Source organism: Cucurbitaria berberidis (assembly GCF_010015615.1).
Source record: "Cucurbitaria berberidis CBS 394.84 unplaced genomic scaffold K460scaffold_7, whole genome shotgun sequence".
Lineage (NCBI taxonomy): Eukaryota > Fungi > Ascomycota > Dothideomycetes > Pleosporales > Cucurbitariaceae > Cucurbitaria > Cucurbitaria berberidis.
Genome location: NW_024468941.1, coordinates 775,502 through 790,849, shown reverse-complemented (window position 1 = coordinate 790,849; position 15,348 = coordinate 775,502). Strand labels below are relative to the sequence as shown.

The window sequence follows — 15,348 nt, the reverse complement described above, 5'->3', positions numbered from 1 at the left end:
GGCGCCATAACGGACTTCCAGACCCTTGGTGGTGCTTCACATAACCAGACTTCGAGGATACACCGGATGGAACCTCCACACCCCTCTCTTTCGTAGCCAAATACTTTTCAATTCGTAATTTTTAGACCGTAACTTTCCTCCCCACGTTTCGAACGGACAACGTGCCTCGTTGATAGGGTTGTACAGCCTCCGCAGTGCGGGTCTGTGAATGTCGACGAACACCTCCGCTTCTTTGCACACCGCACGCGACCTGCCCGCAATGAGCTGCTTTCACCTCTCGCTACGTACCTAAGCACAGTAAATAAACTCGTGAGTGCAGTTTCTGTTTACTACAACCCAATGCGCCCATAACCCTCAACCTTTCAAACCGCGCTGTCATGTTGGACGACGATGCGATAATTAAGTTGACGCGCTCGCTGAGCGATGTCGACGACCTTATTCCTATGGGCGAGCTCACGCCGCCTGCATCGCCGGGGAAGAAGACACCAAAGTCGAGGTCGGGTCGCGCTTTCTCGTGGACTAAGCTGACAGATTCAATGAAAGCACGAAGACGCCCGAGTCGCTCATCTCGTACTTCGATTGAGAAGCGAGAGACTTCGAGTCCAACTTCATATTATAGGAGCCCATTCCAGCCACCTACACCGATACGTAGGCTCGAGTCTGCGTCGCCTTCGCCATCTGTATCGGTCCTGCCGACAGCTCGATCAGTCCCCGGCTACCGCAAGTCGAGAAGCGAACGCGCTGCTATACGGCACTCGTACTCTACCTCTGATCCCACGAACAACTCGTCCCCATCTGAACGCCCACCTCCGCCCAGTCGCCCGCCTCCGCCCATACCCACTGCACCGAGCTTTGGGAGCCTAGGCAGTGCCGTAGAGAGCCCGTTGGAACGGATACTTGAGTCGCCGTTTGAGCAAGATCGCCAAATTGAACACCTGAGACTGGATAGTGTAGACAAGAAGCTGTCAAACATGGAGCCAACACGGCTGCAACCGCCGGTCATGGGTGGTACAAAGGGCCGCGCAATTCAGCAGGCGAAGGAAATGGCGGTGCTGGTCGCAGAGAGAGCGAAGCGAAGTGGTGATGAGCCACCACCATACGACTTTTACGAACTCATTGGCAAGGGCGCATACGGTCGCGTTTTTAAAGGGTGTGTAAGGTCGCAGGTTGACTGGATGAGGCTAACAGCATTGTAGCAAGAGCAGGATCTCGGGTGGACAAGTCGCCATCAAGATCATTGACATCGATAAGGTCGACTACGAGGAAATGACTACCAAGAACCTGTCAGAGACACTAAAAGAAATCGACATCCTCCAGCAACTGAGAGACAGCAAAGCGCGGCCGTACGTCAATATTATCGAAGAAGCACGGCCGGTACACAACGAGCTTTGGATCATCAGCGAGTATGCCAGTGGTGGTAGTGTCAACACATTAATGAAGCCTACGATGAACCTCAAAGACCCTGGACCTGGCCTGCCGGAGAAGTTCATTATCCCGATCGCTCGTGAGCTGGCCCTCGGTCTAAAGTACATCCACGAAGCCGGTGTCTTGCATAGAGATCTAAAGTGTATGGATCATCCCTCATATTCTCTTCTGGAACCCCGCTAATTGTTTCTCTCAGCCAACAACGTTCTTATTCTCGAAGATGGCCGCGTGCAGCTTTGTGATTTCGGTGTCTCCAATACGCTTGAGCCGCATAAATCCAAGCGATCAACAATCGTTGGCACACCTAATTGGATGGCACCCGAGCTTCAAAAGGAATGGGTCAAGGATGCAGATCCACACAGTCTACTTCAACCGAAAGAGATCTCCTATGGCAACGAAGTCGATATATGGGCTTATGGCTGTACTGTATTTGAGATGGCCTGCGGGTTTCCGCCATTTCACCGAACAGTACAGTGGGACTTGCCAACAGCTGGAGTTCCCGAACTTGAAGGCGATCGGTTCTCACCGGAATTGAAGGATTTCGTCGCATTTGTCCTCGAGCCCGAAGCGCATGCGCGGCCTACCCCTGACGAGATACTCGAGCATCCATATCTTGCAGGTAGCACTAAGATGTACCCCACCTCCACGCTCGTCAAGTTAGTTGAGGAGTACTATGCTTGGGAGCATCAGGGTGGCGCACGCCAGTCTCTGTTCAATCCTTTTGGAGCCCAAGCGCCTGATCCGCTCGCCCCAGAACCTGAGGATGAAGATGACGATGACTGGTCATTTAGTACCTCCGAGGAGTTCGAACAAGAACATGCACCGCAGTTCACTGATCCGTTTGCCGGTGGAGTAGCAGGACAGTCCTTTACCGGCATGAGCATGCCGCCTGCAGACATAGGCCGCTTCGAACAGTTGCAAGCTAGGTTCAAAGAAGAGTCGATTGTGCGGGGACAGAAGAGACTGAACAAGCTGTTCGACCCAAACTCGACACCGTACAGATACAGCGCGATCGATGCATCCGACATTCCCAGCGGGCGGCCGCCTTCGGATTTGGTGCTTCGAGACTTCAACCCCGGCGCGCCCAACCGGGAGACAGTCATTGATCTCGATTTCTCAATGCCCTCAGTAGACGATATACCCAGTATAGATCTTGGCGAGGTGCCGACCATCAAAGCGAATCGAGTGAAGAGCATACTGCGGCAGATGGAGGAGGAGGAACAACAAGAAGAGGCGTTTAAAGAAGAGGCCTATAGCGACGAGAATGAGCTTACTAAAAGAGCAACGAGAGAATGGACGTTTCCCAGTATGAATGAAGAGCCCAACCGCAAGACAATGGAATGGTCATTTGCCACGGAACAGCCGAACCGCAAGACGATGGAGTGGTCCTTCCCTGGCCCTCCCGAAGAACCATCGAACCGCAAGACGATGGAATGGTCTTTCCCAGCTCAGCCCCAAAAACCAAATCGACGCACAGTAGAGTGGACATTTGACGCAGCGATGGCTGAAGCTAACAATGAGGCGCCCAGGAGTCGCACGTCCCGACGGCGCGAAACAAAAGAGTGGGTTTTTCCTAAGTCAGAGGAAAACAGTTCAACTCGAGACTTTGCATTTCCTATGGGTAGCCCAGATGGGAAAGAGCGTCGCACGCACTCAAAGGACGACTCCAGTCTCTCTTCTTCGCCTACCCTTGCTCCCAATTTCCAACCAGGCCTTCGGCATGCCAAGACTGCACCGCTCGCGACCATAGATGACTACCCTCAGATCAGTTCGGCACCTGGATCTCCACTGCGAACTTCGATGATCGACCTGGACATGGCAACGGTCGAAGACTACCGGCCATCGACCGCTAGCTCAGAGTCGGCATACACCGCGGGAACAGAGCGCATGGATAACCCTTTCAACCTCGAAGATCAGGTGCAGCTTTCGCAGAACAACCACCGCGCTTCATTCCACATGAAGAGCCAATCTGAGCCGAATCATGCTGTTCCAGGTCTTTTGACTCCTCAACAGTATGATGAGCAAGGCAAGCCAACGAATCAGGACCCGCATCACCCGAGCATGCACGCCCGTGGTGTAAGCTCGGCAAGCCAGGTACAGAGCCATACCAAACCACCTCCAAACAATATCGCAGGCGGCCAGTACCATCGCAGCAACCAGCGCTCTCAGCAAATCATCTGGGACGGCTGGTCGCATACCATGGCATACGGACTTAGTAGTGACGACCAGTCGCCGCCGATGAGCGTGACAACAGACACTAGCCTCGAAGAAGAAGATGTCGATGAACTATGGGATAACTTTGAACGTCTCACGCTCCAGAACCAGCGCCGCTATCAATCTTTCGCACCCTTGCGCTCGTCGCGGCGGACTGACTCCACATCCACAACTCTCACTAACAACACGTACAACCTCGACTCCGACACAGACGATACCTATCCCTACTCCTCAGACTCCACATACGACGAACCACCATCACAAAACCAATTTCGCAAATCTACAGTTAGCGTCGGTCCGAATGGTAAGCCTCTAGTCGAGTTTCCTGTTCCTAGAGGGCCTGCTCCAGAGGCCTTGTTGGGTGCAGATGCAGACCCGAGGGTTATGCAAGATTTGCTGCTCAAGAGTGCAATGGAGTTGAGGGACGGAACGAGGGCGAGTAGAGATTTGCTTCGGGCAATGCGGTTGAATGAGGTACAGGAGGAAGGGTCCGCTACGGCGGAGTCAAGCGGTCAGGACCAGGGCACCGTGAGGTTGAGAGGATCACGATGAGTGAGTGCATGAGATGGCTTTTTGATATTTGGATCGGCGTTTTTTCTTCTTGAAATAAAACTACCGGGTTAGGCCTCTTGACATGGTATGCAAGGATGGGCAGTTTTGGCATTTATGCGTGGGAAGTCATGTGCATCTGCATAGGATATCACGGTTGTTATGAGTGATCTTCAATACGACGATGAGGCGTAATTGCCTCGATAGTAGTAGCTGAGCTATGATGTCGTTGGAATGCAAACATAGTTACATTTAGAGTTGTTGCGGCTTATTCTTGCAGCGCATAGGTGCACTTGATAACTCTGATGATGGGTGCATTTGACAACATGACACGAGTATGAATGAAGAATTTCAGGATATTATATTGTCACACAGTTGATATTCTTGAAATGATCTTAGCAGTATAATACAATTGTTCTATACAGTTGAATTGTTAGACGCGAACAAAATGCAAACACCCTCACGCAACCTCAAAGGCATCCATATCTCCCGTGCGCAGCTCGGGAAGCCCAATATCGTTCTTCGCAGCCTGGATCATGGCCTCGACCACTTCTGGTGGATAACTCCTCTTGAGCACCACGCGGACAAACTCAGAGAGTAAATCCAAGCCCACGTCGCCGATTTGTTCATCGCTCAACGCGGCGTACTCCTCGCTGGAAAGATTCATCCTATCGAGCCTCCGGTTGAGCAGCGTGTCATAAACTTTCGCTATGCGGATATTATTCCTCTTGTTGTTGCGGCTATGGGAATACTGGGAACGGACGGACTCCGACTCGCGCGCCATGTCGACCCACGCCATTTGGCGCTGAAGTATCTGCGCCGCCTTGTCAGTGGGGAAGATGTCGAATTTATGGCGCAGAACGTGTAGCGCGACCAGGCTGCCGGGGAGGTCTTGCACGTAGCTGAAACAATGCATCATCAGCGCTGTGATGGCGCCGTGGTCTGCGCCCGCTAGGCCTGTGCGGAATCGCTCAGCGTCGTAGCGGCTGCGGCTGAGTACCAACCAGGTTACCGTTTCTTCCAACAGCTCGCGCGGCGTGGGGAGGTTGGCGTCATCGCGCGTGATGTGGTCGCCGAGTGCGAGACGTAGCATCTTCCATAGACAGCGGATACTGGCGCCGTTGGGGAAGACGCCTTTACTGCCTTTTTGCGGTTCAGTGAGCGTCTTGTAGATCATCCATGCTTCGGCGTAGGCGCCCTGTCGGCACTTGTTGTCCATGAGGACGTTCATAATCGTCGCATTGGGTTCCACAGTAGTTTCCTTGAGCTGTCGGGAGAGGTAGTCGACGTGTTCCCACTGGAGATTCTTGGCATGGTGGTGCATGATCAGGGCGAACGTCGCTACGTTGGCTTTGGGGACTGTTCTCGAGGCTTCGGGGACGGGCACAATCTTGTGTATGCGTCTCTTGTTTATGAACTCGGCCTTGGAATCTGACGGGAGATTTTTCTTGGTACTCTTTCGAGCCTCGTCAATCATGCGCCAGCCGATGTTTTCCGCCTTCAAGATATTCGGGTTCTCCTTGGTACGCAAAAGTGCTTTTAGCAGCATGTTGAAGTGGAATGTCTCGGGATTGTAGCCTCGCTGAAACATCATATCCAAGATTTGAGCGGCTGCCTCAGGCGCCTTGTGAAGTACAGCAGACTTCATCCAGTCTCCAAACAAATGGCCATGATAGGCCTCCGGCAGCACAGATAGCGCATCGAGAGCAATACTAGTCATATTGGAGATGTCGGTGCCTAATCGGTATAGCATGTGAAGTCTCTTGAGCACTTCTTCGACCTGTTCTGCCGTACCGAGAGTGGTAAGATGGCCGTCTTGGACCATGTCTCGGAATAACTGCTTTGCGTAGGGCAAGTGTCGCGCTTCTAGGAAGCCGATAAACCAAGCATTGTAGTCGTTAATGGACACGTTGGCACCCTTCTTTTCCTTCATCTCGATGTACATGTCCTTCGCGGACTCGTGGTGCTGCTCCATTCCCGAACTAGTATGCGCGCGAAAGACGGTCATCATGACGGACAGATTCCAATCGGGGTATCGTGTGTATAATTCTTCCATGATATGGCGTGCTCGATCCACGTTACCAGCGAGTGCATGTAGCTTGGCGCCCGCTTCCAGATGTTCCGGCTTGTAGTCCTGTCGCCCGCCATCAGTAGGTGGGTTGTGATCCGCTTCCCACTTTTCCAAAGCCTGCTCTTCTTCCCCACCGAGGAACATGCTCTCTAGATATTGGGCCCTTTGCCCGACTGTCATCGGCTTTCCGACCTGCTTCATATCGAGGTAGAGCTGCTCGAGATGCGCCCTGCAACTCCGGTTGGCAGGAGATTCTAGATACTGTGTTGTCCACAGAGAATCACGAGCACGGTCTGATAGGCGACCTATGACTTTAGGATCTGAGGCCTTTGCCAGCGTGTAAGCTCCCCATAGCGATGCGCGGAAGGTTCCGTTTAGGCCAACATCCGGGTCGTCGCGGGCGAGGCGCAATAAACGAGTTAGGCGACTGGTATCCTTCTGGCACGAAAGGTCCCCCTCTCTATGTGAGCTGTCGAAGGTTTGCGTGTCGCGAAGCACGTCTCGCTCCACTCGTTGTGAGGCATCGTCAGGTGCAGCTTCTCGAGTTTCTTCCAGCTTAGTCAACACCTTTGAAGGTGGAATCGGTCGGTGAAGAGTGGGATCCCATCGTTTGATGTACGTCGGTATGTCTCGTGGTAATGTTCGTAATGTTCGTGTCTGCGTATATCGTAAGGAGTGGAGAAGGCATCGCGGTGGACGAAGCGCAAGCATCAGCAGGCGCGTTGATGATAGAACAGGTCTTAAGAAGCGAGAATGTGTCCCATTGGGACTGCCGAACCAAAGGTAATATACACAAGAGTTGTAACACGCGAAAGAGAGATGCGAAACATTTCATGAGCCCATGAGACGCGACATCGGAAAATGTTCGGATAGCGGCTTGGACTGATTCTTATCGATAACCACCTCTCGTCATCCCGTCAGCGATCACTTGGAGCAACCAGTAACAATTGCTCGACAGCAAAAAACCAGCAACGAATGCTATAGGCTGTGCTAGGCTGTTTCAGAAGGACCATTACTCTGCAGATTAGCCCGTTTGCCCAGCCACACACGATGAAACAAAGTCTCATAACTCAAAATCAGCGCTCTTGAGCCTGGTACGCCATCACTCTCAGGGATGAATCATGGCCTTTTCCCAGGTCAATAAGAAGACTGTGCAGCCTCAATAACTCCCTCAATGACACCAGCATCCAAGGCCTAGTACGCTTCATATCCCTGCAAATTCTCATCGCAACCTGACCTTGCGTGCTCATCTAATTACACAATAGTGTCCTGTGCAACTCGAATCCTTCCAAAACCAAGCATCAACATGCCTTGTGAAAAGAACTCTACCATTTAAGCTCATCTTAGTGGTCACCGTCATTAGGTCTCGTTTATATGGCGGGTTCGAGATTGTCGCCTTATTTAGCCGCATCCAGAACATGCTCATCGACCATCAGCCTGACGGACGCTGTTTTTGCCATGGCCACGAGGAAAAACGAATCAAGCTTTCCCCGCATATATGCATCTGCCGAACGTTTAAGCCTATGCCGTACACGATTCGGAAATCTCCGTCCCAGTGTAGTGGCATTTCCGAACGACTCTTGCGCAGTGGTTTCAACGACTTTCCCAAGCTCTGTTGAGTCCTAACAGCGAGCCGAAAATCCCTCAGTCTTCTGGCAATGCGATCCGAGTTATGTCTTTTGTCCGCTTCTTCTACGCAGTCTAGCCACGACAACGAGCCTTATAATAAGATCCCGGTGTGACCAGACCTTCATTATAAACACGCCCGCTCAGCCTGGTTGGCTCGCCTATGGCCGTGTAATCTTTATGGATATATGGATACGTCCAAGCACCGTTTAGGCCTGCGACACGTACAACGATTAATCTCGTTGCAATAGAATTTTGTCGACTAGTGTACGTAACGAACACCTAAGCATCACCGCGATCATAACCTATTGCCGCCTATATACCCAGCGTGATGTTGGCGTCGAATTTTTGTTGATCTAGTCCGCCGCATGACACTGGACCCTCACTCTTCACTCTCTTCTCTTCTCTTTTCTCGTCGCTTGTCTAAGTCTTAGATCGTGCTCCGCCAATTCCAAAAACCACGATGGAAACATTGTCAGCTCTGCTTGGCTTGCTTACTTGCATACTCTGGGCGGGTCTCTTTGTCATACCTTCGCTTGGACAGAATGTGACGTTCACACGCGGACAAAAGTTTCAAATCATATTACTAGGTGTACCAGACATGTCCAAAATGCCTCTTCCACCAACGGACGCTCCGGTTTGGGACATCGATCTCTTTGATAGCCCGGCGTCAACAATAAAGGGTTTGAAAGCAGCGGGCAAGATCGTGATTTGCTATTTCAGCGCCGGGACTGGGGAAGATTGGAGGGAAGACTACAGAGACTTTCCAGCTGTAGATATGGGCAAGGTACTGCCAGAGTGGCCGAATGAGAAGTGGCTACGTACAGGTAGTCAACAGATTCGAAACATAATGACGAAGCGTATCAAGCTAGCTGCTGATAAAGGATGCGATGCAATAGATCCGGACAACACAGGTGAATAATCTCCTTCTAGGCCTGCAAGTTCTGTTAATATAGGGCCAGATTTTCAGAAAATGATGAGCGCCTCGCTGACACTTAATTTTAGATGGATATGTATGCTTAGCACTCCCCAATACCCTTCTACAAAGTCGGCTTGACAACTGAGTTACAGCCCACAATAGTCATTAATGATAAACTAACAGTGTCTAGCAAAATGACAATGGCTTAAATCTCAAAAATACTGACGCGATCGACTACATGCGATGGATGCAAAAAGAAGCCGCGAAGTACAACATGAAGATTGGTCTTAAGAACAGCTTAGACATTGTCAACGACCTGGCGCCAATCATGGATTTTGCAGTCAACGAGCAATGTGCACAGCTAGGCGAGTGCCAGGTGTATGCAAATTTCGTCGCACTGAACAAGCCAGTCTTTCACATCGAATACCCCAATCCGCTGAACGCACAAGCGGCTAATGGCGTGTCATGCAAAGGACCAGGAGTAGCTGCCCTGAGCACAATTCTGAAGGATTTGCAGTTGAATGGAATCACTTATTATTGCGACGGTAGCTATGCCGATACGCCAACCCTTGGGGGTACATCGCCTCCAAGACCGACTCCCTCGCGACGACCTACCCCAACGCCACCGAGACCAACTCCACCGAGACCAAGTTCGACAACGCTGCGACCCACCCTAACGCCAAGCCGTACATCATCGACACAAACACCAACGACTACACCCGGAGGTGGTGGAGGAACGTGTAAGCAGAAACATTGGGATCAGTGTGGTGGAAGAGATTGGAAGGGGTGTACAGTTTGCGAGGTATGTGTCCCCTCTTCTTTCATTCAAAGCCTTACTGATGCAGATCTGCGATATAGTCACCGTATACTTGCAAAGGGGTGTCGCCTCCATATTATTATCAGTGCTTATAGATACACCTTCACTTTCAAGAAAAAAAAGATACCGCTCATCAAATCACAAGTGCTATATGAATCAGGCTGATGAGCGCTGGACTAGATGATAAGCCCAAACTTTCCATTGCTCTCTCACTACCGTCCTCTCACACTCTATGGTCTGGAGTTTTACTTGCTCTTATGTTGATTACCATTGGCGTCTCCTATCACTCACTCCGTTCACTCCCCTCTCATATACATGCCTGGGGACCTTCACTAAGTGTTCATAATCACTCTAAGCTACTGAAAGCTCACTTTGCTGAGTGCTTATACTTGCGCAAGCCAACAACACTATAATTTCAATATCTCTACGTTGTCTAATTACAACAAACCCACTGAATGTTCAATATGGCTTCTCGGAAGAAAGAATCCTCACCGGTTCTACGAACGCCCCGAGCTCTACAGGCCAAGTCAGCCAAGTCCAAGGTCACTAAGGCGGCTGGAATTGGGAAGAAAAAATCGAGAACATCAGGCCTAGCTCAAAAGAACCAAAGCATACCCGTCGTTTCCCTTGAGAATGGCCTAGTCAGCATGGAAAAGACGCCCGAGAACCTGGTTGGAATGTACGTCCACATTAGGCAACCTGATCACCTCTCTTCTTTACACTTATTGACTCAATTATAGCGTGAAACGTAATGCCAGCAACTCTCCCCTTCTCCGTCTCCCTGGCGAAATCAGAAACCATATATGGGCCCTCGCTATGGGCGGCCACTACATCAAAATCGAAGAAGTCGTTTACAGAAAGACAACAGAAAGTCTCTGGATGAAGACCACATACCGGGCTCCGGCGAACATCGAAGACAGAATATGCCCGCCATCCGCATTCCGCTTTCCAGAAGTCTGTCGCCAGATCTACTCAGAGACAGCTACGCTCGGCTACAAACTCAACACCTTCGTCTTCGATCATTACATCAGCTATAATTCAAAATGGATGGCTCGCTTGCTACCAGGTCAGAAAAGCGCCATAACATCTGTCGTGCTTGAGTCTGTGATGTTCGAGGGATATGTCGCTAACATTTCCGTCGGATCGCTAAGGCTGACGTTACCCAATCTAAAAAGGATTGAGGTGCCAAGAAATGCTCTCAGTCTCGTCATGGTCTTCAACCGAGCTGTTGATCCGACTGGACTGTGGACGAGTGCGCAGTGGAGAGAATGGGTCGTGGGTGAAGTAAAAAAAAAGGAGGGCAACGACATCGAGGTCAGCTTCCACGACGAGCATGAGGTGTATTGTGGTGATGAGGGCGCAGAAATGAGCTCCTAGATGCGACATGGGTGGCGAGGAACGAAGTTGCTACTGTGCTTCTTTCTATCCCTTCTTTGCTTCGGACGTGGACCTGAATCCCTTCTTCACGAAATACTGGACTGAAAAGCGTTTCTTTGCATTTAAATCATTGGTCTGGATCAGTCCACTTGATTTTTACCTCTTTAAAAGCACTACAATCTTTGATTGCTTTCCTTCATGCGCTGCGGCGAATGCGGCATATCAGACTAATCTCCTTCATATTTATTGACTAGTTCAGCTTTGGGTCCTATCTACGAGAAGGCTTATCTTCCATCGGTCTCCTCATTAAAAATTGAATCACATTCAATTTGGTCACTCATGTCATGATACGTATTCAATACTGCCTCTTGGTACGCTTCGGTAAAACTGAGTCACGGTACCGTACCGTTTATTCTGTTGCAATGCCGCTTTTACGATTTGCAGAGAGTTCCACGAGCTTTACAGCTTCTTATCCTTCTCTCACTCATAACTAGGGCGTCCTCGAGGCTTTGCGTCGGGTGCCAGTACCATCTATAGTCGCAATACCCCTCACGAAGTGCGGAGAGCTCGGGGTGAGCTTTACACCCTTCCTCCTCTAATGTGTCCTCCCCTTACATCATTTGTGCGACATCTATTGAATCCGTATACAAGGTCGAAATTCCGGGATCGAGATACCGCTTCTAGCAGTGGGCCCCGCATTTTGGTCTCGTGGACCGTGATGATCTGACAGGTTTCGGGTGCGTTGGTAGGATACGTGCATTTTGTAGCGAAGGTCAGCGAGAAGGCCGGAGAGTATGGAGTCATTTTATTTGCGCTTATTACTATTAGAGCTTAGGTGACTAACACTAGATGGATTTATCATGCGCTCAAATGTGTAACGCATCACCAATATGAGGTATGATGGTTTTGACTCGTTGAGAACCGCTAAGGTTCCATTGCTTAGGCATTGCGCGGCCATCTCCGGATAACATTATCATATTCAGTAGAACTAAATGGTTGAGAACTGTTTATGGAGTTTGCTGTGATTGTGGTTTTGCAGAGAGCTCTCCGGGCTTTCCAACTTATTTTTCTCTGTGATAGTGGTAAGACACATTGGTATCGAGTCGGTGTATTGCACTCTGTTCTTGTCTACCAATTTATCCCTCATTCAAATGCTCTTCTTGGTCAGGGACGCTAGTATACCCTCCCCGTAAAACGTACAACGCCACCTCCTAGCTCTGACTCTAGCTCTATTGTTGCCACGCGGACTTCTCCTCAATCTGTTTCGATGGTGCCATGTTCTCATTCCGATCTATGTGCGAGCCTTACTGCAACGTCGATCGATGCGGACAAACATTCCTGGCAGTTACTTACCACTTTTTGAACGTAACCTGCGCTCTTCGCCGATTGAGCTGCACTGGTAGACTATGCTTCAAGGTTAGAAAGGTTCGATGTACCTCTGAAACTATCTAAAGCCACACGCTCTATACTACCCACCTAGAGTGGTTTTGGTAAATCTAGATCCAACCTACTTTAGGCATGTATGTGACTCATCTTCGGCGGTTTGAAGATTTTCTTGATACATTGTCTAGTGAAAAATTTGCTATACTGCCTTATGAAGATCATGGCGGGGTTGGCGAAGGGATACGGATAAAGTGAGATTATTTAGATTGAGACTGTATGTTATACCACTAGAATGCAGGTAGACACGTCGGCTTATCCTTGAGAGGTAAACGTAAATTGGGATCTTCTGTACACTAATAGATGACGCGGATATTCTCTAACCACCTAAGACACTGGCGTCTCGTTACGTTATATTTTTTCTTGGACATGAATAGTAGAACGAGACTAGAAGGATACAAATAGTTTAGTGAGGCGCCTTTTCGGACCAATCGTGCAAGGGCAGTTGGTAGCCACTATCTGACGCGGGCCGTAGGAGATCTTGCATGCGGGAAGCCACGTGTAAACCAAGATTTCAATCTTATCTTTTAAAATCTAGCCCTTGTCTCTTAGAAAATATTGTACAACCATAGTGTATTTAGAGCAAAGTGAACATACTTCACGTTAGATACTTTTTAATATAAGAAAGATGCGGACTTGAATGTGAAACTAGCAGTATTAGACCGTCATCTAAGGAATGTGTCCCCGCACACTTTAGCGTGGGCTGATCTGTAAAGAATCGACATCCGATCGACATCCGATCGATGCCTTGCGTTGCACTATCATACGAGACTAATCATATATATGCTTGATTGATTAATATGGACAAGTAACGTCAATGTTAACGAATTGCGTGAGATTGAGAATAACGGCTGGAAGTAAGGTAGTATAAATTTTACGTCTGCCTGAGGGAAATGACATATGTATAGTGTATCTCCAGTACAGTGCTTATTCTTCTCTCTATAACCGACGTTCGTTGGTACATAATTAATGTCGCCAACCCCTGTTGCATGCTGGCGTATAAGCGCACAGTATCTTCCACAATCCAGAATAAAGTGGGCTGATAGAACGTCAAAATTGTTTGTGGTACTTTACTGGTGGTTAGGACCACAGATCTACTGTAGTGAGTCGTACGTACCGCGATACTGGGTCGCAAGTCCGATTGTCAACCCACTGCGCTGGGCCCTTAGACCGTTCATTCCAAGCACATGTGGTACAGCCTACCCGTTGGTCCCAAAAGAGATGTAGTTAGTTAGTGATAGTCCACCAATTGGCCACAAAGGGGAAGGTGTTAGTTGTGCTCCACTGGGAAGCTTCCAAGTATCGCTTCTGTGTTCGATAGTGTTATGTTTGGCTGGGCAATAACTTTTGACTCTTGAACTATATGTATCAAGATACAGACATGCAATACGAATACCTCAAAACTTTTACGAAGGTATATCATGCGTGTAGGAATGTGCATCAACAAGGTTACGCAAAGCGCAATAAAGCACTCCCATTCTTTGCAAAACCATCTTACAGTGGCGAACGGTCAATGCTTGCTTAGCACCATCGTCATCTCCGTCCCGACGCGTTTTTACTGTGACTGTCCCACCACAGCTGCCTTGATCGTTGGGCGTGAATACCTAGCCACCTTAAACTAGATACATGATGGAGGAGGCCTGGAATGTATCGTTCACAAAGCGGCTCGTTGGTTGAAGAATGCGAAATATCTGAAGAAGAATGCTACAAATTCTAGTATATTAACAGAGAGAAGAAGAATACCAAGAAATTACCGGCCTATCATAGGCGAGACTTCGACACAATGGCTTCGACTCTGGGGCTTCTTCATGCCCTTTTCGTGGTTTTACTTGTCACTCCAACGATCAACGGAGCTCCGGCGATTGCAAAGGACCAACGCTTCAAGACTTTCAAGACCGAACGCGAGGATGTCTTCAAACGACAGGTTCCAAGCGGAATTATTGAGACGTGCAATCTCTGCCCGGCCATACAACAGTTAGCACCATACGTACCGCAAAATATTCAAGATCAGGCCGACGAGATGAACAACGTTTTAAGGAGTTTGATTTCGACTCTTAAACCATTGAAACCAAATGGACTTCCAGCTGTTAAACCACTTGGTGGATTGCCACTCACTCTTCCTGGTGGCCTCCCTTTGAATCTATCGGCACTTACCGCTGGCTCGCCAGTACCATCCAACGCATTGCCAGGCCTACCAGCACCGACTGATGTATTAGGCGGCCTGCTAGGTGGCCTCCCTGCTGCCCTTTCCGGCCTACCAGTACCAACAGGTGCATTGGGTGACCTTTCTGGACCTCTAAGCGCTTTAGGCCTGCCAAGTGGCCTCCCGACAGATGCGTTAGATGGCCTGCCAGCACTACCGACAGATATATTGGGGAGCCTGCCACTGCCAACAGATGCTCTGAATGGCCTCCCTAGCGCATTAGGTGGCCTGCCAGATGGTATTCTCTCTGGGCTCCCCGCGCTCCCATCTGAACTGCCGACCGACGCACTAGGTGGCCTTCTCTCTGGCCTCCCTACTGAACTCCCTACTGGACTGGGAGATCTTCTTTCTGGCCTCCCTACTGAACTCCCTACTGGACTGGGGGATCTTCTTCCTGGCCTCCCCACTGAACTCCCCACCGCACTTGATGGTCTTCTTTCTGACCTCCCTGTTGCTCTCCCTACCGAACTCCCTACCGCACTAGGTGGTCTCCTCTCAGAAGCTGGCCTCCCCACTGAACTCCCCACTGGACTGGGTGATCTTCTCTCTGGCCTCCCCACTGAACTCCCCACCGCACTTGGTGGTCTTCTTTCTGACCTCCCTGCTGCCCTTCCAACTGAACTCCCTACCGCACTTGGTGGCCTCCTATCTGACCTGCCCGCTGGACTGCCAACGGATGTAGTAGGTGGTCTCCTCTCTGACCTCCC

The 15,348-nt window shown here is 49.9% G+C and overlaps 5 protein-coding genes across 5 annotated transcripts in view; 4 read left to right on the top strand and 1 right to left on the bottom strand.

The window, feature by feature from the left end:
- Nucleotides 1–536: 536 nt before the first annotated feature.
- K460DRAFT_297054 (uncharacterized protein) lies at nucleotides 537–4,191 on the top strand (the record flags this gene model as incomplete). The annotated part of the gene is made up of 3 exons (XM_040929672.1): nucleotides 537–1,150; nucleotides 1,197–1,567; nucleotides 1,622–4,191. 3 exons carry the CDS (start codon nucleotides 537–539, stop codon nucleotides 4,189–4,191), a joined length of 3,555 nt encoding a protein of 1,184 aa, XP_040782936.1.
- Nucleotides 4,192–4,551: 360 nt separating this feature from the next.
- On the bottom strand, nucleotides 4,552–7,090 carry K460DRAFT_371559 (uncharacterized protein). Its single transcript, XM_040934376.1, has one exon. The coding sequence runs from the start codon at nucleotides 6,968–6,970 to the stop codon at nucleotides 4,649–4,651; it is 2,322 nt and encodes a 773-aa protein (XP_040782935.1). The 5' UTR covers nucleotides 6,971–7,090; the 3' UTR covers nucleotides 4,552–4,648.
- Nucleotides 7,091–8,268: 1,178 nt separating this feature from the next.
- On the top strand, nucleotides 8,269–9,720 carry K460DRAFT_399327 (carbohydrate-binding module family 1 protein). The gene is made up of 4 exons (XM_040936237.1): nucleotides 8,269–8,799; nucleotides 8,891–8,898; nucleotides 8,995–9,606; nucleotides 9,663–9,720. Exons 1-4 carry the CDS (start codon nucleotides 8,349–8,351, stop codon nucleotides 9,714–9,716), a joined length of 1,125 nt encoding a protein of 374 aa, XP_040782934.1. The 5' UTR covers nucleotides 8,269–8,348; the 3' UTR covers nucleotides 9,717–9,720.
- Nucleotides 9,721–10,085: 365 nt separating this feature from the next.
- On the top strand, nucleotides 10,086–10,998 carry K460DRAFT_410962 (uncharacterized protein; the record flags this gene model as incomplete). Its single annotated transcript, XM_040937439.1, has 2 exons — nucleotides 10,086–10,300; nucleotides 10,362–10,998. 2 exons carry the CDS (start codon nucleotides 10,086–10,088, stop codon nucleotides 10,996–10,998), a joined length of 852 nt encoding a protein of 283 aa, XP_040782933.1.
- A 3,223-nt stretch (nucleotides 10,999–14,221) lies between these two features.
- The window catches only part of K460DRAFT_399326 (uncharacterized protein), a gene marked incomplete at both ends in the record, with an annotated part of 3,197 nt that continues 2,070 nt past the window's right edge, over nucleotides 14,222–15,348 (top strand). Inside the window, one exon of the mRNA XM_040936236.1 lies at nucleotides 14,222–15,326. Within this exon, the coding sequence (XP_040782932.1) occupies nucleotides 14,222–15,326 (1,105 nt within the window). The remainder of the gene's footprint in view (nucleotides 15,327–15,348) is intronic.

What these genes read in the sequence shown, in the direction of transcription:
- K460DRAFT_371559 (XM_040934376.1), bottom strand. Translation starts at nt 6,970, where the DNA reads ATGCTTGCGCTTCGTCCACCGCGATGCCTTCTCCACTCCTTACGATAT.
- K460DRAFT_399327 (XM_040936237.1), top strand. Translation starts at nt 8,349, where the DNA reads ATGGAAACATTGTCAGCTCTGCTTGGCTTGCTTACTTGCATACTCTGG. An exon ending in AGGGGTGTACAGTTTGCGAG is followed by an intron (nt 9,607 to 9,662) that starts GTATGTGTCCCC and finishes TCTGCGATATAG; the next exon opens with TCACCGTATACTTGCAAAGG.